The sequence below is a fragment of the Bufo gargarizans genome, chromosome 4 (assembly GCF_014858855.1).
Source record: "Bufo gargarizans isolate SCDJY-AF-19 chromosome 4, ASM1485885v1, whole genome shotgun sequence".
Lineage (NCBI taxonomy): Eukaryota > Metazoa > Chordata > Amphibia > Anura > Bufonidae > Bufo > Bufo gargarizans.
In genome coordinates this window covers 471,471,761-471,498,216 of record NC_058083.1, presented here as the reverse complement: position 1 = coordinate 471,498,216, position 26,456 = coordinate 471,471,761, and the positions used below count along the sequence as shown (strand labels likewise).

The 26,456-nt window shown below is 46.3% G+C and overlaps 1 protein-coding gene across 1 annotated transcript in view; it reads left to right on the top strand.

The window, feature by feature from the left end:
- LOC122936155 (pleckstrin-like) overlaps positions 1-2,693 on the top strand; it is a 57,302-nt gene extending 54,609 nt beyond the window's left edge. The window contains exon 9 of the mRNA XM_044292212.1: positions 2,316-2,693. Coding sequence (XP_044148147.1) covers positions 2,316-2,455 — 140 coding nt within the window. The 3' untranslated portion in view covers positions 2,456-2,693. The remainder of the gene's footprint in view (positions 1-2,315) is intronic.
- The last annotated feature ends 23,763 nt before the right edge of the window (positions 2,694-26,456 follow it).

The following is a 26,456-nucleotide window of genomic DNA, read 5'->3' as shown; positions in this document are numbered from 1 at the left end:
AATGTCCATTCCTTGTGTTCTTTAGCCCAAACAAGTCTCTTCTACTTGTTGCCTGTCCTTAGCAGTGGTTTCCTAGCAGATATTCTACCATCAAGGCCTGATTCACACAGTCTCCTCTTAACAGTTGTTCTAGAAATGTGTCTGCTGCTAGAACTCTGTGTGGCATTGACCTGGTCTCTAATCTGAGCTGCTGTTAACCTGTGATTTCTGAGGCTGGTGACTCGGATGAACCTATCCTCCGCAGCAGAGGTGACTCTTGGTCTTCCTTTCCTGGGGCGGTCCGCATGTGAGCCAGTTTCTTTGTAGCCCTTGATGGTTTTTGTGACTGCACTTGGGGACCCTTTTCAAAGTTTTCCCAATTTTTCGGACTGACTGACCTTCATTTCTTAAAGTAATGATGGCCACTCGTTTTTCTTTACTTACAAATTCTAACAGTCTATTCAGTAGGACTATCAGCTGTGTATCCACCTGACTTCTCCACAACACAACTGATGGTCCCAACCCCATTTATAAGGCAAGAAATCCCACTTATTAAACCTGACAGGGTACACCTGTGAAGTGAAAACCATTTCAGGTGACTACCTCTTGAAGCTCATCAAGAGAATGCCAAGAGTGTGCAAAGCAGTAATCAAAGCAAAAGGTGGCTACTTTGAAGAACCTAGAATATGACATATTTTCAGTTGTTTAACACTTTTTTGTTATGTATATAATTCCACATGTGTTAATTCATAGTTTTGATGCCTTCAGTGTGAATCTACAATTTTCATAGTCATGAAAATAAAGAAAACTCTTTGAATGAGAAGGTGTGTCCAAACTTTTGGTCTGTACTGTACTTAAAAAGTATAAAAGTAAAATGTGTCACAAAAAACGCCAACCTTATAAACGTTTGTAAAAAACACATGTAACTTCTTCATAGCTTACACTTTGATTTTTACCAACATCCCGGCAACTTATTGCATTTTTTTAAAAATAATTAAGGGGTTGTACAGCCTTGAATCCGACAACTCCTGGGGTCCTAACTTGTGCTGTGACCAGGGGCTTAACTACCATGGTGGTAAAAACGTGGTCAGGACTCTAGCCTCTAAAGGAACAACTTTTAGCAAATGAGACAGTGGAAAAATGGCCCATGGGTCATTGAAAAGGGTCTAGACAGAAACCTTTATGTCCTGTGTGTGTGTGTGTGGGGGGGGGGGGGGGGGGCTGGTTTGATCCTTGCTATGGGACCCTTACGTCTCTATGTACGCCACTGGCTGTGACATAGCCTTTAATCTATTGTGACTGTTAAGGCCTGTGATTGGCCACAACAGTCATGGGACCCATGAACATAAATTGCAAATATTTTATTGATAAGTCACATAAAAGACGACCAAAAGTTAGACAGTAATAAATATATTGAATATGATGCAGTAATGTGGTGGCACTGCAAAACAGTGCCCCACCAAGGTTACACAAGAATCGTTATATTCCCTAAGTCCATGTCTCTAGATGGCCTAATTATTATCAAGATAAATTATCTCATCCACAGGCCAGAAAGAGACATGAGCTCTAATAAAAGTGCAAGTGTTGGCATGCTTGCAAGAGTAGCAATTAGATAGATGCAGTGTATAAATGACACATCCAAACATCGGATGTCATTATATGCCGCCTACATCCCCCATATATGAAATCACAGCAAGCATAAAACCAACACATATAACAAACACACATCAAAGTATTGAGGAACCGACCTTGGATCCTTGGTGAGCGGACCAAGGATCCAAGGTCGGTTCCTTAATACTTTCATGTGTGTTTGTTATATGTGTTGGTTTCATGCTTGCTGTGATTTCAGACATGGACTTAGGGAATATAACGATTCTTGTGTAACCTTGGCGGGGCGCTGTTTTGCAGTGCCACCACATTACTGCATCATATTCAATATATTTATTACTGTCTAACTTTTGGTCGTCTTTTATGTGACTTATCAATAAAATATTTGCAATTTATGTTCATGTGTGTTCTTGTTTATCAGATCCATTGAGTTTGTGCTCACATATGATTTTCTCATTTCTATTGAGGAACAGTTCGGTTATATAAAAGTCATGGGACCCAGCGGCTTCCTGGTCCTGCAGGGACTGGAAACACCTGGGAACTGAGCAGTGGTGGGACCAGCGGTGGAGTTTTTATTTTAGGACCCTAGGGACTGTCAGCTCTGAGGGTGAAAAACCCCTTTAATCAGGAAAGTTGCAACATATATAGTAGTTTCCATCTTAAAAAACAAAAACATTTTATAATATTAATCAGCTATATTGGGTAATTCATATTTTTGCTTTTACCAGCAAAGAGGCAAGAAGCGGATGGGAATCTTTTTGAAATCATCACAGCATCTGAAGTGCATTACTTCCTGCAAGCGGCATCCGCAGAAGAGCGGAAAGAGTGGATTAAAGCCATTCAGACTGTCGCCAAAATCGGAAAATAAGACCACACAATGAAAGATCTAGAATTCAAGATTTCAATATATATGAACCCAATTCTGGAGATGCTGTGTCCCTAATAAGGACATGAAGGAAAGGATAAATTAATAAGAAATGCATTTGAAATATTTGAAAAAAAAGTTACATACAATACATAGAACATACAATTTAATACATGCTTTTGGTGTATTTTGATGCACTTTGAAAAAAAACCACCATAATAAATTCTCTGAATATGCTGTTCCTGTGATGTTGCTGTTATTATTATTTACACACTGTTAGCCTGTGGATATGCTGTAAATGGGAATATCGCTTAATGCTAAATAGCCATAAAACTGTTTAAACGACCCTGAGGCGCAGTTTCAGATTTCCATGGAGCACCAATGATCCACATAGAGAATAGAAACAAAGCACTGACAATAAAATCTTTTAGTCCTCTTCTTGGATTCTCTTCTGAGTTCGAGCATCAAAGCAGTCACTTCCCCTGCTTCCCCTATAGCGATGCCCCTGCACGGTAGTAATATCCGCATTGTGCCTCCTCACAGTAGTAATGCCCACATTGTGCCCCTCTCAAAGTAGAAATGCCCACATTGTTCTCCCCTCATAGTAGTTATGCCCAAACTGTGCCCCTAGGCCCCCGCCAGCTCCATTAATAAAGTAAAAAAAAAAAACTCACCTGTTTCCCCGATGATCTGATTACATCCGGCATTCCCAGCAGCAGCACGATGCGGTCACATACATTGCACTGCTCTCTGTGTAGGTTGCTGATTTCCGCCCTGCACCGCTCCTCCCACATAGCCCGCCATTGCGATGTGTGGCCAGCTGGGGAGCGCCAGAGCTCAGCGGAACAGTGAAGCAGGGAGAGGACGGCTCCCTGCTTCCCCATGTAAATGATCTCCCTGGGCGTGCCCTCAACCTTCTGTGTCCAGAACATGTGCCCCACTCACCACCCCTCGCTATGGCCCTGGAGCCTGGAACCCAATCGATTCTCCAAACCAGAATGACCCCGCTAGAGTCAGAGACCAAAGGCCTTCCTTCCTTTAGCTTAGCATAGAGAGAATCCATCTGTGCGCCAGCATCTGTATAAGCTGCTACCCAGACCAATGTCTTGGTTTGGCAACCCCAAAAAGAAGAGGCCAAGTTGCAGAAGAAGTAGAGGAACGTAATGGGTACATACACCCTAAATACTCAGGAGGGATATATGTAAGGGCACCACACTATGAAAAGTAAACACGCAATGTACAAAAATGATGTGTCATGATGGCCCAAACGTCCGGCCAGAATGATACAAATTTCACAATGTTTGCTAAAGCTACTGTACAAGGCCCAGACGAATAGAGGGATGCATGCAAATTTGACATTGATCAGTGGATGCCATCCATCGGTGATTTCGGGTATCTCAGGCCTTCAAATTTCTTGTCTTCTAGCTTTAATCTGGCAGCTGCAAACCACCTACAACTGTTGTGTTTCATTCTGCTCAACTACGTATAAGAATAGATACTTCACTAAATCTTTGCCAAAAAGTGATCACTTGTTTTATTTTATTTGAAAGTCCAAAATCATACTTTTTCACTTTATTTCCCCTTAAAAAGTCTCACTAGGATATGGTTGCAAATAATCTTGAAAAGGAGAATAGGGGGAAGAACCTGTTGGCCACATACTCCTTAGACCAGTGGTCCCTAACCAGTGTCTCAGGAGCCACATGTGACTCATAACCCCCTGCTGTGTGGCTCACCATGAGAGTCCTTAGTGACCATATGTACTAGCAATTCACATTGTTGAAGACCTATGCTATATTTTTCACCCAAAAAAATCCAATTTGGCTGGTATAGTACTGGTGTTAAAGTTCACACTAAAATATTTATCAGAAAATGTTTGCAATGTCATGTCTTTTGTTTCTCCACATTTAAAACTTCCTCCTCTTTGAATCCAGAGGGGAAACAAACCAGGCTGGTGTAGTGAGCTGCATCTATATTTATTTATATAAGGAGATATATAACGCGAGTTTGACCGCGACGCGTGGTTGATTAAGTGTGTGACTTAAGATTAAGTGACTTTAGATTCAGGGACTTCAGTGGGGGACTGTAATTTGCCAGTTTCTTATTACTACATTATATTGTATTTTTTGCTTTGCTGGTGTAATCCCCATTTAGTATGTGTTGCACAATTGACAACGCAGTCCAGTGCACATCTTGCATGATGTATGCAGTCTTGGAACAGGAGTTCAAGGGTGCATATCTTTGTTCAAGATGTGAGCAAATTACCCGTTTGGAATCGCTAATCGAGTCTCTAAATGGGCAAGTTGCAACACTGAGAGGCATTGACAATTTGCAAAAGAGTTTGCTTCTCACCGAGCAAGCACTCTTTGGGGTAGATGAGGGGGAGGGTGACAGAGAGGAGGCTGAGGAAAGTGAGGTAGCTAGCTGGGTGACAGTTAGAAAGCAGGGTAGAGGGAAGAGTGCCAGGGAGGCTAGCCCTGATCTGACACACCCCAACAAGTTTGCACGTTTGGCAGATGAGGGGGATGTCAGTCCAGGGATGGCACTGCCGCAGCCAGACACTTCCTCTGCCAGTCAGGGGAATGCCAGCTCCGGTAAGCAGAGGACCAGGAGAGCAGGGAGGGCCAGACAGGTGCTGGTAGTAGGAGACTCAATTATTAGGGGAACAGATAGGGAAATCTGTCACAAAGACCGTGATCGCTGAACAGTGTGCTGTCTTCCTGGCGCTAGAGTTCGACACATCGCAGATCGGGTTGACAGATTACTGGGAGGGGCTGGAGAAGATCCAGTGGTCATGGTCCATATCGGAACCAATGACAAAGTTAGGGGTAGGTGGAGAGTCCTTAAAAATGATTTCAGGGATTTAGGTCAAAAGCTGAGGGCAAGGACCTCAAAAGGTAGTATTTTCCGAAATACTACCTGTACCACGGGCCACACAAGAGAGGCAGCGGGAGATTAGGGAAATTAACAAGTGGCTCAAGAACTGGTGTAGGAAGGAGGGGTTTGGGTTCCTGGAGAACTGGGCCGACTTCTCTATCGGCTACAGGCTCTATCATAGGGACGGGCTGCACCTCAATGGGGAAGGGGCAGCTGTGTTGGGGAAGAAGATGGCTAGAAGGTTGGAGGAGTGTTTAAACTAGGGACTGGGGGGAGGGTAATTATGTTATAGAATGGGAGGATAGTGCAGATAGAGACCGGGGGCAAGGTAGTGAGACTGGGGGAGGAATGGAAGGAGGGACTAGAACAGTTCAGAAGGAAAGGTGTAGAGTAAAAAATATACATAAACCTCTCAAATGTATGTATACTAATGCCAGAAGCCTGACTAATAAAACTGGGGAACTGGAATTAGTGATGTGTGAGGAGGACTATGACATAGTGGGAATAACTGAGACGTGGCTGGATGATAGCTATGACTGGGCAGCTAATGTACAGGGTTACAGCCTGTTTAGAAAGGATCATCAAAACCGGAGAGGGGGGAGGGGTCTGCCTTTATGTAAAGTCCTGTCTAAAGCCCACACTCCGCGAATATATAAGTGAGGGACAGGAACATGTGGAGTCACTGTGGGTAGAGATACATGGAGCTAAAAACAATAATAAATTACTAATAGGAGTTTACTATAAACCACCTAATACACCAGAGTCCACAGAAAATCTACTACTAAACGAGATAGACGAGGCGGCAAATCATAATGAGGTGGTTATTATGGGGGACTTCAACTACCCAGATATAGACTGGAAAACTGAAACTTGTATATCTCATAAAGGAAACAGGTTCTTGGCAATAACCAAAGACAATTACCTCTCCCAACTGGTTCAGGACACGACTAGAGGGACGGCCATACTGGACTTAGTATTAACCAATAGGCCTGACAGAACAACAGACGTGCAGGTTGGGGGACACCTGGGAAATAGTGACCACAAAGTAATAACCTTCCAATTATAATTAAAAAGAGCGTTTCTACAGGGAGGAACAAAAATACCAAACTTCAAAAAAGCTAAATTTAGCCAACTAAGAGAGGCCATAGGCCGAACTAACTGGGACAAAGTCCTCAAAAATAAAAATACAGCCACAAAATGGGATATCTTTAAAAGCATCCTAAAATCTCATTGTGAGAGGTACATACCGTATGGGATTAAAAGGTTAAGGAACAAAAAGAAACCAATGTGGATAAACTGAACTGTAAAGAAAGCAATAAATGACAAAAAAAAAGCATATAAAACACTAAAACAGGAAGGTAGCACGGAAGCACTGAAAAACTATAAGGAATAAAATAGAACATGTAAAAAACAAATGTAGTGTCCCACTAGGTATGGGTGGGCACTACACAAGGGTCAATTGGTGTGCGCGTTACTCCTACTCACAAGGAACAGAAATGTCATATTTAATTCTGCATTTAATGTATGTTTTAATGTATTGTTATATGCAATGTACCCCTGTCTAATGCAGCAGCAGGCCTAGTTGGGTGTAGTTAGACATCCCAGACACTAGAGGGAGATAGGGAGCCCCTAGTATAAATGTCCAGGCCCAGACAGGGAGAGGGAGTGCAGAGCCAGGAGTCTGAGAAGACACAGGTTAAGAAGCCTGCTCCTGACATGCAGCTGGATAGCCCTGGCTGCTAGTGATGTCCAGGAGGCTGTTGAGAAGCTCCAGCTTGCCTGAAGAACAAGAGAGCCTAAGTTAGCTCTGAAGAGATACCCCAGTTGCAGGATTCAACCTCCTGGGAGAAACCGACAGTATCCACCTGATGGGAGGAGGCGTCCCAGGGTAAGCCAAGTGCCCCTGATAGGCAGAGGAACTTAGAAAGCCTTGCAAGTAGTATAATACCTGAGGAAGGAGATAACCAAGGATATAAGCCACCCTTTTAGGCATCCGGGCCTTGGGAGCTATCAAGCCAGAGTAGGAGTTCTATAAAGGACAGTTTCAAAGTACAACCTGCTGCTGAGTGCTTGTGGAATTTACCCTCAGTGTAACTTGCATGATTATTGCCTGCCATACTTGTGAATAAGCCCCTTCTGTGGAACTGTAATACTACAGAGACTGTACTACTCCCTGCTGTACAAAGTTGGATTGTTCAGTAAAGTTTACGTTTGGTTCACTGCATACTTGTGTACCTTCGTCATTCCAACCACCAACCGGCGTGCCACCGGCCAAAGGCACTGGCGTCACGAATTACCACAGGGACCTTGCCCCAGGCACACAAAATACCTGTAACATCCAGGGCACCTCAACTACCATCAGGCCTGGTCCCTATCTACAGAGCGTGCCCCAGAGGAACTGTGTCTACCTCTCCTTCACTGCCACGCGCCTGCCCAGGGTTCCGCAAATATAGTGAGTACCCTCGATTGCCCATAACTGTGACCTCACTTCGTCTATACCCTGCAGGTCTGGCGTGTTGCATAAATTGGCGTCACGAACAGGATCCGAATATTCCTGCGCCATAGCGGATTTAAAAACTGTGTGCTAAAAGTTATCTTAAAGTGACATGCCCCAATTGTTTTATTGAAAATTGCTGGGCCAAAGTGAACTGTACTGATTGCGGTGTGAAAATAGCATTGTGTGAACTGTTTTCTACTTATTTAAGCCACCGCTTGCTGTCAATGAATAGACAGCTATTTTTGCTCAAAGATGGCCGCTGAGCTTGCTTGAAATTGTTTGCTGCGTCATCTTCATCTTAAATTGGCGGTAAAAATTGGCGCCTTCTGCTAAAAGTGCGGGAAGGCTGTATGCTGGCGCCACCGCCCTGTCTGGACATTTGCATGTCTGCTGTGATGGACTCCGCCTCCCCCATACTGGAGTACCTGGGGGGCGGCCTCCCAGTGCAATGGGAGGATCTGTCTGAACTTATTGGCGCCACCCTGTCGCTCTCCAGAGAAGGATCGAGCATGTTGAGGAGTGAGGACTTTCCTGCTGATATGTCCGCGCCTGACTTATTAACTATGAATGTGACTGGTGTTGAGCAAGAGGACGCTCCACCGGCCTACTCTCCGGGACCGGAGAGACCCGCCTGCCCGCCACCGAGGACGCAACCGGAGACCTATTATGGCTCCTGGAGAGACTTCTTCCAGCCCTCGTTCAAGTGGTCCGCATTGATGGCAGAGATCCGGGAGGCCGCCATAAAGAAGACAACCAAAACTAAGATATACTATGAAGAACTGGCAAAGACCGTTCACGAGTGCCACACCGACACACAACCCCGCCTGGAAAGGAGAAGGGGGTTGGTTGTGGCCTTTGACAAGGACCGAGGCTTCGGTTTCATTAAAGACTACCTGACTGGACGAGACTTATATGTCAACAGGAGGTCCGTCAAGCGGAGTTACCTCCCAGAACGTCTACACAACCTCCGCGAGGGAGAGGAGGTTGAATTTACCCCTGCTGAGGGCCTGCGAGGCCCCTACGCCACTGCCGTGTCCCGTCCTAAGAAGAAGACAGAGGACTGGGACTTTGATGAGGACTACTCTGGCTGCGAGCGTGAGTCTGTGCGCTCTCCGGAGGACAACCCTGGCTGCGAGCGTGAATCTGAGTGCTCTCCAGGACCGGCCCATCACGCCTTCCAAGAACGGGGCTCTTTCATTGGCCCAAATGTGTTCTGGCAGCCGACAGTGGTAGAGAAGAGGGTTAGCCCATGGCCCTCACCTGAGTTGCCTCGCAGGGAGAAAACTGTCCGTGAGCTCCAGGATGCAGAGAGATTTAAAGCTGCCCTGGAGAATATCCGCAGAGGGAGGAAAGCGGACGCCTCACCTGAGCCTGCAGCGGCTGCGCAGGACGAACCACCCACCGCCCAAGTGCCGACAACGACAGCGGAGACCAGCGATCCCGACTCCGAAAGCCTGGACGACCAGATCGTGCGGCTGGAGCTGAAACTACGGGAGCTACGCCAGCTTGCCACCGCCAGGATCCGGACTCCACCTGGCCTACAACGTAAGGACCCGGACGTCTCCGGGCCAAAGGTGAGAGTACCTGTCCCTGCCAGTCGTCCCTCCTTAGTACCGGCACCTGCGGTGGGATCCTCATATGCTGTGCACCGGCGCACAGAGCCAGTCGTCCCAGAACCCACCGGACCGCTTGCAGCAGCGGTACCCAGGCCAGTGCAGCAGCCTACGATTTTCATGCCTGCTCCGGTGAGGTCAGCGACTGTGATTACCCCTAGGCCTATGGGGCCTATACCTATTAGGGGTCCATTTATGTTGCAGTTGCCCCCCAATACTGTGTTGTGGGCACATCCATCTATTGAACCTCAGTACAGGCCCAATATACAAATGGAGCCAGGGAGCACCACTGAAATGCAAAGTGGATATGATATGCCCCTGTGAATTGGCCTGCTAGGCCCTTGATGTTTGCTTTATTTGCCAAGGGATCCTAAAAGAAGAGTTAACCCTTTAGGACAGGAGTCCTTTGTTGTTTTGGCCCTCTGTTGCTGCTGCCAGTTACCCACGGCTCAGTGGAGGCGGTGAGCCACTGAAAATACCACGTGCAGCAAGGCCATCTTGTTTACAGGACCTCCTGCCTGCTTTCTCAGAGTGAAAACCCAGTTGTGCCTGTTTTCATGTTGCACCTCTTAACCCTTTAACCCCCTCTTCAGGTTGATTAAGGGTATTACAGCACTACTTTGATGTGTGTGCCATTTAAATAATGTGGACTATTTTATGTGCTGTCATTTTATTATGCAACTTGAATTTAAAGGAATTGGGCCCAGGGATAGACTCAAATGCACATGAGCCTCTGAGATTTTGCTACTATTTTAAAGTATTGTGCCCAGAGATGGACTTCACCTCGTGCGAGCCTCTGTGATTCTTGCAATGGTTTCTAGGATCTTCTATCTCTATTTAACTGTGGATTAAACCAGAAAGAAAAGAACCTGGGTACGGACTCATGTTGTTTCTTTGAGCCTCCAAAGAACTGTTATTTAATGTTTTACATTTCCCATGGACAATTTGCACTTAAAAAGTATTATATGGACTATCCTGGTATTTATTGATACGCTGTGCCAGGTCAGCGCCCCTGTTCCCATTGTTTTATCCTGAGAGAAGAGAACGACGCCCCTTTTCACCATTACTTGCTCCTATTCCAGTGGAACTGCCTAATATATGTATACATATAATGTATATTTTGCAAATGTAGATGTGTTTTCCTGCTTTGCTTTATTGTCCTCATTACAGATGCAGTATCCAGCTGTGCAGGGACCCTCCATGTTGCGCCGAGGACGGGCAACGTTATAGCGTGGGGGTATGTAGTGTCCCACTAGGTATGGGTGGGCACTACACAAGGGTCAATTGGTGTGCGCGTTACTCCTACTCACAAGGAACAGAAATGTCATATTTAATTCTGCATTTAATGTATGTTTTAATGTATTGTTATATGCAATGTACCCCTGTCTAATGCAGCAGCAGGCCTAGTTGGGTGTAGTTAGACATCCCAGACACTAGAGGGAGATAGGGAGCCCCTAGTATAAATGTCCAGGCCCAGACAGGGAGAGGGAGTGCAGAGCCAGGAGTCTGAGAAGACACAGGTTAAGAAGCCTGCTCCTGACATGCAGCTGGATAGCCCTGGCTGCTAGTGATGTCCAGGAGGCTGTTGAGAAGCTCCAGCTTGCCTGAAGAACAAGAGAGCCTAAGTTAGCTCTGAAGAGATACCCCAGTTGCAGGATTCAACCTCCTGGGAGAAACCGACAGTATCCACCTGATGGGAGGAGGCGTCCCAGGGTAAGCCAAGTGCCCCTGATAGGCAGAGGAACTTAGAAAGCCATTGCAAGTAGTATAATACCTGAGGAAGGAGATAACCAAGGATATAAGCCACCCTTTTAGGCATCCGGGCCTTGGGAGCTATCAAGCCAGAGTAGGAGTTCTATAAAGGACAGTGTCAAAGTACAACCTGCTGCTGAGTGCTTGTGGAATTTACCCTCAGTGTAACTTGCATGACTTATTGCCTGCCATACTTGTGAATAAGCCCCTTCTGTGGAACTGTAATACTACAGAGACTGTACTACTCCCTGCTGTACAAAGTTGGATTGTTCAGTAAAGTTTACGTTTGGTTCACTGCATACTTGTGTACCTTCGTCATTCCAACCACCAACCGGCGTGCCACCGGCCAAAGGCACTGGCGTCACGAATTACCACAGGGACCTTGCCCCAGGCACACAAAATACCTGTAACATCCAGGGCACCTCAACTACCATCAGGCCTGGTCCCTATCTACAGAGCGTGCCCCAGAGGAACTGTGTCTACCTCTCCTTCACTGCCACGCGCCTGCCCAGGGTTCCGCAAATATAGTGAGTACCCTCGATTGCCCATAACTGTGACCTCACTTCGTCTATACCCTGCAGGTCTGGCGTGTTGCACAAATAAAAGAGAGATTAATTGCCAAAGAGAGTAAAACTAACCCTAAAATGTTCTTCAATTATATAAATGTTAAAAAGTATAAATCTGAAGGTGTCGGCCCGTTAAAGAGTAATGAGGGGGGAGTCGCAGAGAGCGACGAGGAGAAAGCAAAGCTGTTAAATATTTTTTTCTCCAATGTATTCACTGAGGAAAATAAACTGTCAGATGACTTGCCGAATGTTGAAATAAATTCCCCATTAAAAGTGTCCTGTCTGACCCAGGAAGAAGTGCAACAGCGACTTAAAAAGATTAAAATAGAGAAATCGCCAGGACCGGATGGCATACACCCCCGTATCCTAAGGGAATTAAGTAATATCATAGCCAGACCCTTATTTCTGATATTTGCAGATTCTATATTGACAGGGAATGTCCCACAGGATTGGCGCATGGCAAATGTGGTGCCAATATTCAAAAAGGGTCCAAAAACAGAGCCTGGAAACTATAGGCCGGTAAGTTTAACATCTGTTGTGGGTAAACTGTTTGAAGGTTTTCTGAGAGATGCTATGTTAGAGCATCTTAATGGAAATAAGCAAATAACGCCATATCAGCATGGCTTCGTGAGGGATCGGTCATGTCAAACAAATTTAATCAGTTTCTGAGGAGGTAAGTTCTAGACTTGACAGCGGCGAATCAATGGATGTCGTGTATCTGGACTTCTCCAAAGCATTTGACACTGTACCACATAAAAGGTTAGTATATAAAATGAGAATGCTCGGACTGGGAGAAAACATCTGTAAGTGGGTAAGTAACTGGCTCAATGATAGAAAACAGAGGGTGGTTATTAATAGTACACACTCAGATTGGGTCACTGTCACTAGTGGGGTACCTCAGGGGTCAGTATTGGGCCCTATTCTCTTCAATATATTTATTAATGATCTTGTAGAAGGCTTGCATAGTAAAATATCAATTTTCGAAGATGACACCAAACTGTGTAAAGTAATTAACACTGAAGAGGACAGTATACTGCTACAGAGGGATCTGGATAGACTGGAGGCTTGGGCAGATAAGTGGCAGATGAGGTTTAACACTGACAAATGTAAAGTTATGCACATGGGAAGGAATAATGCAAGTCACCCGTACTTATTAAATGGTAAAACACTCGGTAACACTGACATGGAAAAAGATCTAGGAATTTTAATAAACAGCAAACTAAGCTGCAAAAAACAGTGTCAGGCAGCTGCTGCCAAGGCCAATAAGATAATGGGTTGCATCAAAAGGGGCATAGATGCCCGTGATGAGAACATAGTCCTACCACTTTACAAATCATTAGTCAGACCACACATGGAGTACTGTGTACAGTTCTGGGCTGTGACGAGGGGACATCCTCTGCGTCTGGAGGAAAGAAGGTTTGTACACAAACATAGAAGAGGATTCTTTACGGTAAGAGCAGTGAGACTATGGAACTCTCTGCCTGAGGAGGTGGTGATGGTGAGTACAATAAAGGAATTCAAGAGGGGCCTGGATGTATTTCTGGAGCGTAATAATAGGCTATAGCTACTAGAGAGAGATCGTTGATCCAGGGAGTTATTCTGATTGCCTGATTGGAGTCGAGAAGGAATTTTTATTCCCTTAAAGTGAGGAAAATTGACTTCTACCTCACAGTTTTTTTTTTGCCTTCCTCTGGATCAACTTGCAGGATGACAGGCCGAACTGGATGGACAAATGTCTTTTTCGGCCTTATGTACTATGTTACTATGTTATTTATTTTTGTATTCCCTGTTGCTCCCAACCATCAAAAAAATGAAAGTTGAATGGGGCTTACAACTTACAAAAGGTTGGGGACCTCTGCCTTAGACCATTTGGAGGGACACCTATATGAGCACCATAACCAGAAAGATCCTACATGAAAATTAATACACAAGTACCATGATCAGTCTGATGTATATAAATATGATCCATATTTAAAGGGATATTGAAACATGTTAATACCTATGTACTGGTTACTGGGCATACCATATTTTTTGGACTATAAGACTCATCAGACTATAAGACTCACCTACGATTTAGAGTAGAAAAATAAGAAATAAATATATTTTTCATCAGACCTCAGATCAGACACCCAAATCAGACTATCCATTCTTTATTAGACCTCAGATCAGACCTCCAACCTCCATCAGACCTCAGATCATATCCCCATTAGACCCCCCAGCCTCCATCAGGCTCAGATCAGACCCCCATGAGCTTTAGATCATACCCCCATGAGCCTCAGATCGGACCCCCATCAGCCTCAGATCGGCCCCCCATAAGATTCTGATCAGACCCCATCAGCCTCAAATCAGACCCCCATCAGACCTCAGATCAGACATAAAAAGAAAACCTTACCTTGATTGCTCCAGATGGCGCTGCCACTCTGTAGATCCTTTCACTACTCCCTGGTCTTCTTCCGGCCCGTACTGCACTGTGACTTGATGTTGTACAGCCTCTGGTCATAACGTGCACCTACATGCACTACGTGCTTACACTGGACACAGTACAGAAAAGGGCCCGGAAAAAGACCAAGGAGGGTGAGTACAGCATTGCAGCGCTTCCCTCACTGCTCTCCGTGCTTTCTGCATGGTGATGACTGCTTCTATAATGGAAAATAGGTTTGGGGGGGGGGGTAAAAGTGCATCTTATAGTCTGAAAAATACGGTAACTGATTGCTGGGACCCCACCAATCCGTCCTCTATTCTTAGAATAAGAACAGGCACCCGTGGCCCAACCTCCCATCAGTCAGTAGCTGATTCCCTATTCAGTAGATAGAGGATAACTGGTAGTAATTAGAATATCCCTTTAAACTAGCTAAAAGGCCAATCTAAAACATAGGTGTGTGCTTCAAAACAGTAAAAGAAAAAATGCATGTGTTCCCTAGTTATCAATTAAGTTTCCAATCCCCAAATGATATTTCAGGTGCCCACTTGGTCACCACTCCAGGTGCAAGACATGATCAAGTCCCATTCAAAAGGGGAAGGATCCCAATCATCCAAGCTTAATTCTTGGTATTTATGTAAACCTTAGATTTAGATGTGTTCTCTCAGCTATTTCTCAGCATAATTAATTTTCTTTAAGCCTAAAATACTCTTGTTTGACGCTGTATCACAGATAAAGCTATTATTTTATTTCCCTTGCATGTAATCAGCTAATAACATGCTTCCTGTCCATATAGTATGAACTCTTTGATAAGTCATATGCGCTCTGCAAGAAAATATTTTTAAACTGACAAACCCTTTTTAGTGTCCGACTCCACAGCCATGAAAGCAACATTTTAATTAGATTCATTTTGCACATATTTTTTTCACTGTAGATAAGCTTCCCAAATGCAAAACTAAGCATCTTTCTAAAAAGTTTTTATTAAAAATATACTACCATTTTGCTTCTGCAGAGTGTGTGTAAGTCCTTCACCCAGCTGATGGTGCTGCAAAATCTAATATAAATCTGTTGGAGCTCTGCTTCTGTTTTTGACAGTCTTTTCGCTCAGTATTAGGCCTCATGCACACGACCGTTGTTGTGTTCCGTTCCGCAAAATGGGTTTCCGTTGTTCCGTGATTCGTTTCCGTTTTTGTTTCCGTGTGTCTTCCTTTATTTTTGGAGGACCACCAGACATAAAGGAAGGTAAAAAAAAAGTCTAAGACAGGTTTGCCATGCAAATGATAGGAATAAAACGGACACAGACGCACAGACGCGGGTGACAATCTTGTGTGCCTCCACGTTTTTTAGCAGTCCCATTGACTTGAATGGGTCCGCGAACCGTTTTCCGCGTAAATAATAGGACAGGTTATTTTTTTTGATGGACTGAAACCGCGGATCACGGACGCGGATGGCAAACGGTACACTATCCGCATTTTCAACGGCCGCACCTGAAACATCAAAATCGGCGGAACGAACGCGGAAGCAAACAACGGTCATGTGCATGGTATCACGATCGGCGTGACTATCACATACGTGACACAGAGGGAGGGAAAGAGGAAGGCCCTGCCCAAGTGAGAGGGAAGGTGGTGACCCCTGACTCACCTTGCGGCTGGCACCTGGCTGCCCTGACGTCCCTAGACGGGTTCCTCACCCGTACGCCGATCACGTGCCTAAAACCCTGGCTTTCCTTAAGATGAGCCCTAGATAGTGAACAGGGAGGTGGGAACACTAGTCCGCACCACTAGCTCTAAAGGAAAACACCAAGGGGAGGACAGACAATACAGACTAAACATATAATCCCAGGTGGGCGAAAACAGGAGACAACAAAAAGCCCAACAGGGATCCGGAGGGTAGCACTCTGGAACAACAACCAGGATTCACAACTCCAGTGGGTCAGTATAGATGTCCAGGCAGGAAGCTCTATAACTGGCAACTAGAGAAGTGTGAGAGGAGAATATAATGAGGTTGGGAGTGGCAGACAAGAAACAGCTGAGGAGGAGAAGCTACGGATCCCTGAGTGAGACAAAAAGGATTGCAAGGCAAACACAGAAAACAATCACTAAGAAACAACGTGATCTTTAGACATAGAGCGCGCAGCCACCCGCTGCGACTTCCTGACCCCGGGTATAACGGAGTCAGACGTGGCTCTTGACACCCTCGTGACAGCTGGGTTCACACCTGAGCGTTCTGAAAGGAGCGCTCTGTATGCGCGATTGTACCGGCGTTTGCAATCGCGCATACAGAGACAAGCGAACGCCCATTGTCGCGCGTTCCCGAAAGTCTATGTACAGGAACGCGCGACAAGACGCCCCCCAAAGAAGCTCATGTACTTCTTGGGGCGTCGGGCGTTTTACAGCGCGATCGTACGCACTGTAAAACGCCCAGATGAGAACCATTCACATAGGGAAGCATTGGTTTCTCCTTGTTGAGCGTTTTACAGAACGTAGGAACGCGCTGTAAAACGCTCAGGTCTGAACCCATTCTCAGGCCTCTTTCACACGAGCCAGACGGATTAGGTCCGGATGCGTTCAGGGTGCGTTCAGTGAATCTCACACCACTTTGCAATTGCGTTAAGTTGTTCAGTTTTTTCTGCGCGAGTGCAATGCGTTTTGATGCGTTTTTCACACACGTGATAAAAAACTGAAGGTTTACAAACAACATATAGCAACCATCAATCAAAAACGCATTGCAGCCGCACTTGCTTCCGGATGCAATGCGTTTTTCACTGAAGCCCCATTCACTTCTATGGGGCCAGGGCTGCGTGAAAAACACTGAATATAGAACATGCTGTGTTTTTCACACAACGCAGTGCGTGAAAAAAAAAAACGCTCATGTACACAGACCCATTTAAAATGAATGGGTCAGGATTCAGTGAGGGTGCTATGTGTTCATGTCGCGCATCGCACCCGCGCGAAAAACTCGCTCGTGTGAAAAGGGCCTCAGAGTAGCAGCAGGAAGGGGGTTGGGGTTGTGCAGATCAGATACAGTATGTGTGGAGATGGGGAGAAGCATCTAAGGGGGGCAGTTTACACAGGCTGCATATACGGCCAGCCGTTACATGTGAGTAAAGACTGGGGGCAGTGAAAGGACACTGCTGTGGGCACGATAGGTACATTAGTGGTGGGACATTATTACCAGAGACCAGGGGTGTAACGATCGCGGTCACAGAGGGTGCAACTCGGCCAGGCAGGGGTGGGGGGTGGTTTGACCCAATCCAAAGTTTGCCCTGGGGTCCATTGAACTCTAGTTGCGCCACTGCCTATGAGTCAAAGTCTGACTTTTTAACAAGCTTTAAAACATAACAAGGTAAAAGAGTCAAGGACAATATCCCTTAAGGCCCCATGCACACTGCCGTGTTTCACAGCCGTGTGCGGGCCGTGGAACCGCGGCCTGGATCCCTCCTGAGAGCAGGAGCGCACGGCGTCACTGGTTGCTATGACGCCGTGCGCTCCCTGCTGCCGGCACAGTACAGTAATACACTGGTATAGATCATACCAGTGTATTACTGTATTGCGGCGGCAGCAGGGAGCGCACGGCGTCATAGCAACCAATGACTCCGTGCGCTCCTGCTCTCAGGAGGGATCCAGGCCGTGGTTCCACGGCCCGCACACGGCTGTGAAACACGGCCGTGTGCATGGGCCCTCATGGACACCTGTTTCAGAGTATATGCTCCTCAGCAGTGTGGAGTAGAAGTCTAGCTGGCTGAGTGATATGCCTTGGACCCAACTTAGGCTACTTTCACACTAGCGTTTTTTGCGGATCCATTACAATAATACAACCGTCTGCATCCGTCATGAACGGATCCGGTTGTATTATGTCTTATATAGCCATGACGGATCCGTCTTAAAGAGAGTCTGTCACCACATTTGAGCATATTAGACTGATCAAATAGCGTTATATGTGCCACCGAGAACTTAAAAACGGTACCTTTGTTGTATCTAATGGAGTTTTCTTTCAGCCAAAAATTAACTTTTAAGATTCTGTAAATGCGCCCTCTCAAGTGCCCAGGGCGGCGTCTCAATCATCCGAGGCCCAGGCAGCACCTCCTGAACTGCTCATAACCCGGCCCTCCGTGTGCCTCTGCCCGCCCGTTTACTCTCCTCCTCTCTCCTTTTCCACTGCGTCTGCGCGGTCAAATTCGTAGCGGGCGCAGTGGAAAAGGAGAGAGGAGGAGAGTAAACGGGCGGGCAGAGGCACACGGAGGGCCGGGTTATGAGCCGTTGAGGAGGTGCTGCCTGGGACTCGGACGATTGAGACGCCGCCCTGGGCACTTGAGAGGGCGCATTTACAGAATCTTAAAAGTTCATTTTTGGCTGAAAGAAAAATCCATTAGATACAACAAAGGTACCGTTTTTAAGTTCTCGGTGGCACATATAACGCTATTTGATCAGTCTAATATGCTCAAATGTGGTGACAGACTCCCTTTAAACACCATTGAAAGTCAAAGGGGCAGTGGCGTAGGGATCGCCATAGCAACCATAGCAGTGGCTATGGGGCCCTACGCCACTGGGGGCCCGCCCGTCCGGACTGCATCATTTTTTTTAATTTTTTTTTATACATTACAGCACTCACAGGCAGCCAGGGCCGACCGCCCGCCCAGTGTAGTGGGCGGGGCGCGGGCGGTCCAACATGAGGTAGGCCGGTGGATGCGGTGGAGGGGGTCGGAACGGGGGCGTAGCGGAGGCGGAGCCAGGCTGGCACCAGCGCCGCCCGCAGACCGCAGTGCAGGAAAGGAATGAATTTCCCCACCCCCTCCACCGCCTGAGTCCGCCTCCTGAGTCCTCCCACCCAGTCCCTCTAGTTAGTAGGAGGCGGACTCAGGCGGTGGAGGGGGCGGGGCCAGGCCGGGGGGAAGGGGGGGGTGTGGTTGTTATCTGTCCTGCTGTGGGGAGGAGGGACTGGGAGTGGGACTATGGAGGGAGACTGGTCCCGCCTAAAACCTACTACTGCTGTCACTGGATGGCACAGAGGGGTGATGGCACCTACTTCTCCAGGCTGCCTGTGAGGACCAGACATCAGCTGTCTACAGGAAAGGTAAGTGTCTGTCTGTAGAAATAGTGTCTGTCTGTAGAAATAGGTGTATAACTACTTGTAAGTTCATGTGTATGTAATGTGTGTGTGTGTATATATATATATATATATATATATAATATATATATACACAGTATATATGTCCATATATGTGGTGAGTGCGTATGTGAGTCTGTCCATGTATGTGGTGAGTGCCTGTATGAGTGCGTCCATGTATGTAGTGAGTGCCTGTATGAGTGCGTCCATGTATGTAGTGAGTGCCTGTATTAGAGCGTCCATGTATGTGGTGAGTGTATGAGTGCCTCCATGTATGTGGTGAGTGCCTGTATACGTGCGTCCATGTATGTAGTGAGTTCCTGTATGAGTGCGTCCATTTATGTGGTGAGTGCGTGTATGAGTGCGTCCATGTATGTGGTGAGTGTATGAGTGCATCCATGTATGTGGTGAGTGCCTGTATGAGTGAGTCCATGTATGTTGTGAGTGCCTTTATGAGTGCGTCCATGTATGTGGTGAGTGCGTGTATGAGTGCGTCCATGTATATGGTGAGTACGTGTATGAGTGCGTCCATGTATGTGGTGAATGCGTGTATGAGTGCGTCCATGTATGTGGTGAGTGTATGAGTGCATCCATGTATGTGGTGAGTGCCTGTATGAGTGAGTCCATGTATGTTGTGAGTGCCTTTATGAGTGCGTCCATGTATGTGGTGAGTGCCTGTATGAGTGCGTCCATGTATGTGGTGAATGCGTGTATGAGTGCGTCCATGTATATGGTGAGTGCCTGTATGAGTGCGTCCATGTATATGGTGAGTACGTGTATGAGTGCGTCCATGTATGTGGTGAATGCGTGTATGAGTGCGTCCATGTATGTAGTGAGTGCGTGTATGAGTGCGTCCATGTATGTGGTGAGTGCGTCCATGTATGTGGTGAATGCGTGTATGAGTGCGTCCATGTATGTGGTGAGTGCGTCCATGTATGTGGCGAGTGTGTGTATGAGTGCGTCCATTAAGTTTGGGAGGGGCCCAGTACAAAAATTTGCTGTGGGGCCCAGTCAGTTCTAGCTACGCCCCTGCAAAGGGGGACAGATCCTGTCTTCTATTGTGTCAGACAAAACGGATCTGTCCCCATTGACTTACATTGTGTGTCAGGACGGATCCGTCTTGTTCCGCACCACACCGCGGATAGAAAAACGCTGCTTGCAACGTTATTCTGTCCGTGATGGGAGCGCAACCAAATGGAACGGAATGCATTTTTCATTCAGTTCAGTTTTGTCCCCAGTGACAATGAATGGGGACAAAACTGAAGTGTTTTCCTCTGCTATTTAGATCCTATGACGGATCTCAATAGTGGAATTGAAAACGCTGGTGTTAAAGTAGCAGTAGTCACTTGAATGGGGTCCGCGATCCGTCTGTTTGGCAAAAAGATAGAATAAGTTCTATCTTTTTGCGGAACGGAGGCACGGAACGGAGCACCACAGAAGCACTCTGTAGTGCTTCCATGGGGTTACGTTCCGCATCTCCGTATATGCGGACTCATTCAAGTGAATGGGTCCGCATCCGTGATGTGGAATACACGCGGCTAGTGACCCGTGTATTGTGGAACCGCCGTATGCGGCCCACAGCAAGGGCACAGAGCCCTTACGTTCGTGTGAATAAGCCCTAAGGAGACAAGCTGTACATGGAGCCTTAGTTGCAGTGCTCAATAGTGTAATAATATGCCAAGAGGTAAGAGGTGGCGCTAGTGAGATGGTTGTCTTTGTCTAGGAGATACCTCTTTGCATATTATAATACCATGGAGCATTGCCACTAAGTCTCCATATACAGCTGGTATACTCAACATACCGCTATGTAATAATAATTGTTTTCATTTCAAAGGTGTCCCAACCACATGGAGTTGTTCTGTACCATGTGCAGAGGAAGCCATGGTGATAACCATCTTCATTGCTGCCACTCTGAGGAGAGCAGAGCCAAAGTGTCATCCTCCAGGAGTTAGGGAGAATGCAAGTCAGGGGGAGAGATTTGTTGCTACTTTGGCCTCATGTACCCGGCCATGCCCCTATTGCGGCCCCCTAAACAGCGGGTCCACAATATATGGGCACCGGCCATGTGCACCCAGCCTCACGGATGCGGAGCAGTTCACGTGGCGTGCTGCGTTGTTTCCTTTTTTTTTTTTTTATGTATATGTCAAATGGAGGCATAAAAGGTGACTGTGAACCCACCCTTATAATACATTTATTATTAACAATTTTAGTCTCTAAAGACTCTCCTTAGCATTTCCCTAACTGAGCATTGCTAAGGAGAATCTGTCTTTTTCAAGTACTGTACACTGAATTTGACTAAAAACATGACTCTGGCACCTTCTTGCTGACGTCACATCCTTGTTGGGACATGGTGGCGATCCACCAACTATCCACTACTCCATTCATCTGGACCATCCAGGGTTGCATGGCACTCATCAATAAACAAGACTGTTTGAAAATTAGTCTCCATGCATGTCTAGGCCCACTGCAACTGGGCTCACTGGGCTCACTGCTTGTGAGCACTGGTTAGGGGTGGCCGAATAGAAGTATATGCACAACTGCAAGCCTCTGGAGGATCCTACACCTTCAGATTTGCCGGACTTCAGAGGCACCAGCAGCTTCAAATACCTGTTTGCTGCTTTGTAATGGCATTTTAGCAGCTGCTCTCTTAGGGTCCATTCACACATCCGCAGAATGGGTCCGCATCCGTTCAGAAAATTGCAGAATGGGTGCGGACCCATTCATTCTCTATGGGGCAGGAATGGATGCAGACAGCACACAGTGTGCTGTCAGCATCCGCATTTCCGGAGCGCGCCTCCGATCTTCCGGTCCGCGGCTCCGGAAACAAAATAGAACAAGAATTGGGGACAAGAATAGGCAGTTCTATGGGGGTGCCGGCCGGGTGTATTGCGGATCCACAATACACTACGGACGTGTGAATGGACCCTTAATCCGATGAATTTGTCTGGCACAAACCTTCCTCATTATGCCTTTATCTGCACAAACCGTCTGTGCTCTGAATCAGCCACAAATCTCTTCACTGTACGATGATCACACCTAAGTTTTCATGAAATATCTAATGTCTGCAAGGGAGCAGGTCACACCACGGCGGCCTGCTATTGGCAGTGCCCCATCTGTCAACGAATGCTGTTTTCTGCAAGCAGGGAAGATGCTAAGATGGCCATGGAGCGACCTGGGAGGAAACCGGCATCAGGGACCAGGTAAGTACCCTGAGTGTCGCTGGTCTGGGCATTGTAAGGGGAGGGGGGGGGGGGGGGTTATTCAGTCTTGGATAACCCCTTAAATAAAAGTAGACTAAATTCTTTAAAAAATATATTGCAAAAGTTACACTTTAACCCCTTAACACATAATCATGTACATCAATGCACATCATTAGCGTTAAGGGGTTGTATGGAGTGGGATCATGAGTTTGTCATTTTTAACAGTGTTCTGTATGCACTGTAGCGCTCATTTACAAAGTGCAGCTAAAACTTGTCATAAATTGCACCAAAATTGACACAAATTGTCAGAAATATTTAGTGCAATTTGGGGCTTCCAATAAAAAAAAAAATACACTCCTAAATCAAAAAGAGGCATGACCTAAGAAGTGCCATTTTTAGGTAAAATTGTACCACAATTCTGTCACAAAATGAGACAACCAATAGCTGGTATAAAGTTACACAAAAGTGTCTAGCCATGCCCCAAACTGATCATCCAGGATGAGCCCCTGTGATCAGGGGCGGATTGGGCATAAACCTTACAGGGAAATTTCCCGGTGGGCCGATGCCTGGGGGGCCGCCTGAGCCCTCCTCACAGCCGGCCAGTGGAAGTTTTTGGGAATGTATTTTGTGCTGCTGGTGGAGGTATTTTGTGATGGACTATTTGTCTCTGATGGGGTTGTATAATGTGCCACAATATGGTATTGCTGGCCCTGCCTTCCATCAATTTGGACCCAACTACAAAATGGGGCCACTTTTAGTATTTTTACCAGGGCCCCTTTAAGTTCCCAGTCCGCCCCTGCCCGTGATAAATCTGGCTTTATCTAGATCTACAGGAATAGTAAATCTGCCCCAGTGTGGCGCTACTACAGAACAGCTGATTGGCAGGGGTGCGGGGTGTTGATCAGATAGTGATGGCCTATCCTGAGGCTAGTCCATCACTTTAAAATCCTGGAAACCCCTTTAAGAATTAAGGCGATATACTCCAAACTTTACTGTTTTCAATTACACTAAAAAGCGCAAGACCACTGCTGACCACAAGGTGGTAGTATTGTATCATTCTCAGTTACAACATTCTAGAAGTGCCCTGTTCTTCAGTTCTCATTGTTTAGTTTGTTATGAATCTGCAAATCTGTAGGAGTATGTACATGCAGCAGACATCAACCTATGGGTGGATTGGTATTCACTGGTGTGCAGTATCTCATCTTCCTTATTCTAATTAGCGTCAGCCTTTAACTGGCTTTGTGTATTTTAGGGCCAGGTATAGGACCCTTTATTTATGTGTATTTACTTTAACTGGGACCTGCGATCACTTTTACTCCCTTCTTCAGATTAGGACATGTATTATTTTTGAGCTATACTCATGTTTTCATCATGATAACATGTTACATATCTGCCTGATACATCTCTACAGCGGACACATAACTGTACATATTACCCTTCTTTTTTTCTTTTGTTACAAAGTTTGGCATGTATTCTCTGGTTTTCTAGTAGTTGAGATGGTGCCCTGATCACTCTTCCATTTAGTGCTGCGCAGTGTGCTCTCTTTTTGTATTCAAAGGCTGCTTTATTTCCTTATTTTCAGCTTAGTGGGAGTGATGGTGCGGTACCCCAGACCTGGTGGTATCTGCAAAGTTCGGTTTGTTATGTAATGTTTGTAATGTTATGTGATGCTTGCACTGTACACCAGCAGGTGAGGTATGGTTGACATCAGGAATGGGGCTAACCACCCCATTCCTCCCATCTAAGGGCGCATGACCATCTACTCCATAGGACTTTAGAGACCAGAGATCCAGATATTCTTCAAAGCTAAAGCGTTTAGAGTCAGCAGTGATCACCAACCACAGCTTTAAAGAACCTGCTGTAGGTGAGAGGAAACATGTAAAGACACCCATCGCCATAGTTCAGTTCATGCAAAATCGATAAGCCTGCATTTGACAGTAAGACACCAACAGCCACAACTGTTAGTATTCAGCTGTTACCCAGAAGTTCAGGAAAGATACATCAGCAAGATAACATACCAGAGGCGCCATTATCACCTACTTTGCCAGCCACCATACATCATCATCTGGGGGAGAGAAATTGCACTGTGTACAACTACTGCTGGATGCACTAAAACTCCTATTTTGCACTTAGTAAAGAGAGGCTTTTATTATTATACTTCTGGCCTGATTCCTTAGCCCACCTTTTCACCGCATCGATCCCCATCTCATCAGGGACACTACCACTCCCATCCTCTGCATCAGCTACTCAGGGGCTTGCTGCAATGGCAAGGTTGCCCCTCCAATGTACAGAATGATCAAGCATGTGCTCTTCGTTTTTTTTACATGCTAAGATCAGCACAGAGTAAATGATTTCACTATACTTGTGATGTTTTTTGATTATCTGATTATTTGATTAGAAGCTCCGCTTCCTATTCATTATCCTGCACTTCGTCTCGGAAGTGCAGTGTAATACCTGTTCCATTTAAGTGAATGGAGCAGATACTTGTAATTATCCTATGCCACCGCTCCATAGGAAATGAGTCATGTAATGACAAGGAAGCGGCGGTTGCATGCAGCGCCGCCTCCTCATCTCACAGCTGTCCGGCGGGGGTCCTGGGTCCTCGATATTAATAGCTGGACAACCCCTTTAATGCCTATGGATTAAGAACCTCCTGTGGATCTAATGTGTAGGTGTCCTAATACTATTATCCATATAGTGTATATGTCCAATTTTTTATACATTGTAATATGAATTAATTGACATACCACATCCTACGATTGCTGTTGTTGGGACCCTTGAGTTGGACCTGTTAAAGCCTTGCACCTAAAATGCATTCATGTACAGTATAAATAATAATAATGTTGCCCTTAAAAGCTTTATCCCAGATTCGTTTTTTGAAGAGGACCTTTCATCTGGCAAAACATTGTGAACTAAGTGTCATGATATGTACAGCGGCGCCCAGGGATCTCACTGCACTCACTATTATCCCAGGGCGCCGCTCCATTCTCCTGCTATGCCCTCCAGTATGTTCGGTCACTTAGTTATAGTAGGAGGAGACTGCCCTTGTTCTCCTGGGCGTCTTCTTCTCCCAGGCTGTAGCGCTGGCCAATCGCAGCGCAGAGCTCACAGCCTGGGAGTTTTTTTTCTCCCAGGCTGTGAGCTCTGCGCTGCGATTGGCCAGCGCTACAGCCTGGGATAAGGAGACGCCCAGGAGAACAAGGGCAGTCTCCTCCTACTATAACCAAGTGACCGGACATACCGGAGGGCATAGCGGGAGAATGGAGCTGCGCCCAGGGATAATAGTAAGTGCAGTGAGATCCCTGTCGGCCGCTGTATATAACATGATACTTAGTTCACAATGCTTTGTCAGATGAAAGGTCCTCTTTAAAATTCCCCCCTCACCCAGAGGTACCTGTGAAGAGATCTCTACTTATCTGCTTCTGCCGCTTCGTTTCAGCTCCGTGGATCCTGGCCTATTTTTTTATGACTTCATGGTGTTGAAAATACAAACAATGAAAATTAGTTGTTGGAAGAGAGACGGCACAGCCCCAACGCATAAGTTAGTCTGCTGGTCTCACTGAAATTTGTAGATTCAGATGCCTTTGCTGTGTATGGGGACACTTAGTCTGAATAAAGAGCCACCGTAAGAGGAGTCAGCCTGGCATCGGGGTGGATGATGCCATCTGCAACACGCCAGACCTGCAGGGTATAGCGAAGTGAGGTCACGGTTATGGGCGATCGAGGGTTGCTCACTGTATTGGAGAACCCTGGGCAGGCATGTGGCAGTGAAGGAGAGGTAGACACGGTTCCTCTGGGGCACACTCTGGATGTAGGGACCAGGCCTGATGGTGGATGAGGTGCCCTGGATGTTACGGGTATTTTGAGTGCCTGGGGCAAGGTCCCTTTTGGATTCGTGACGCCAGTGCCTTTGACGGTGGCACACCGGTTAATAGTTGGAATAAGTGAGGTACACAGGTGGTATAGTGAACCAAACG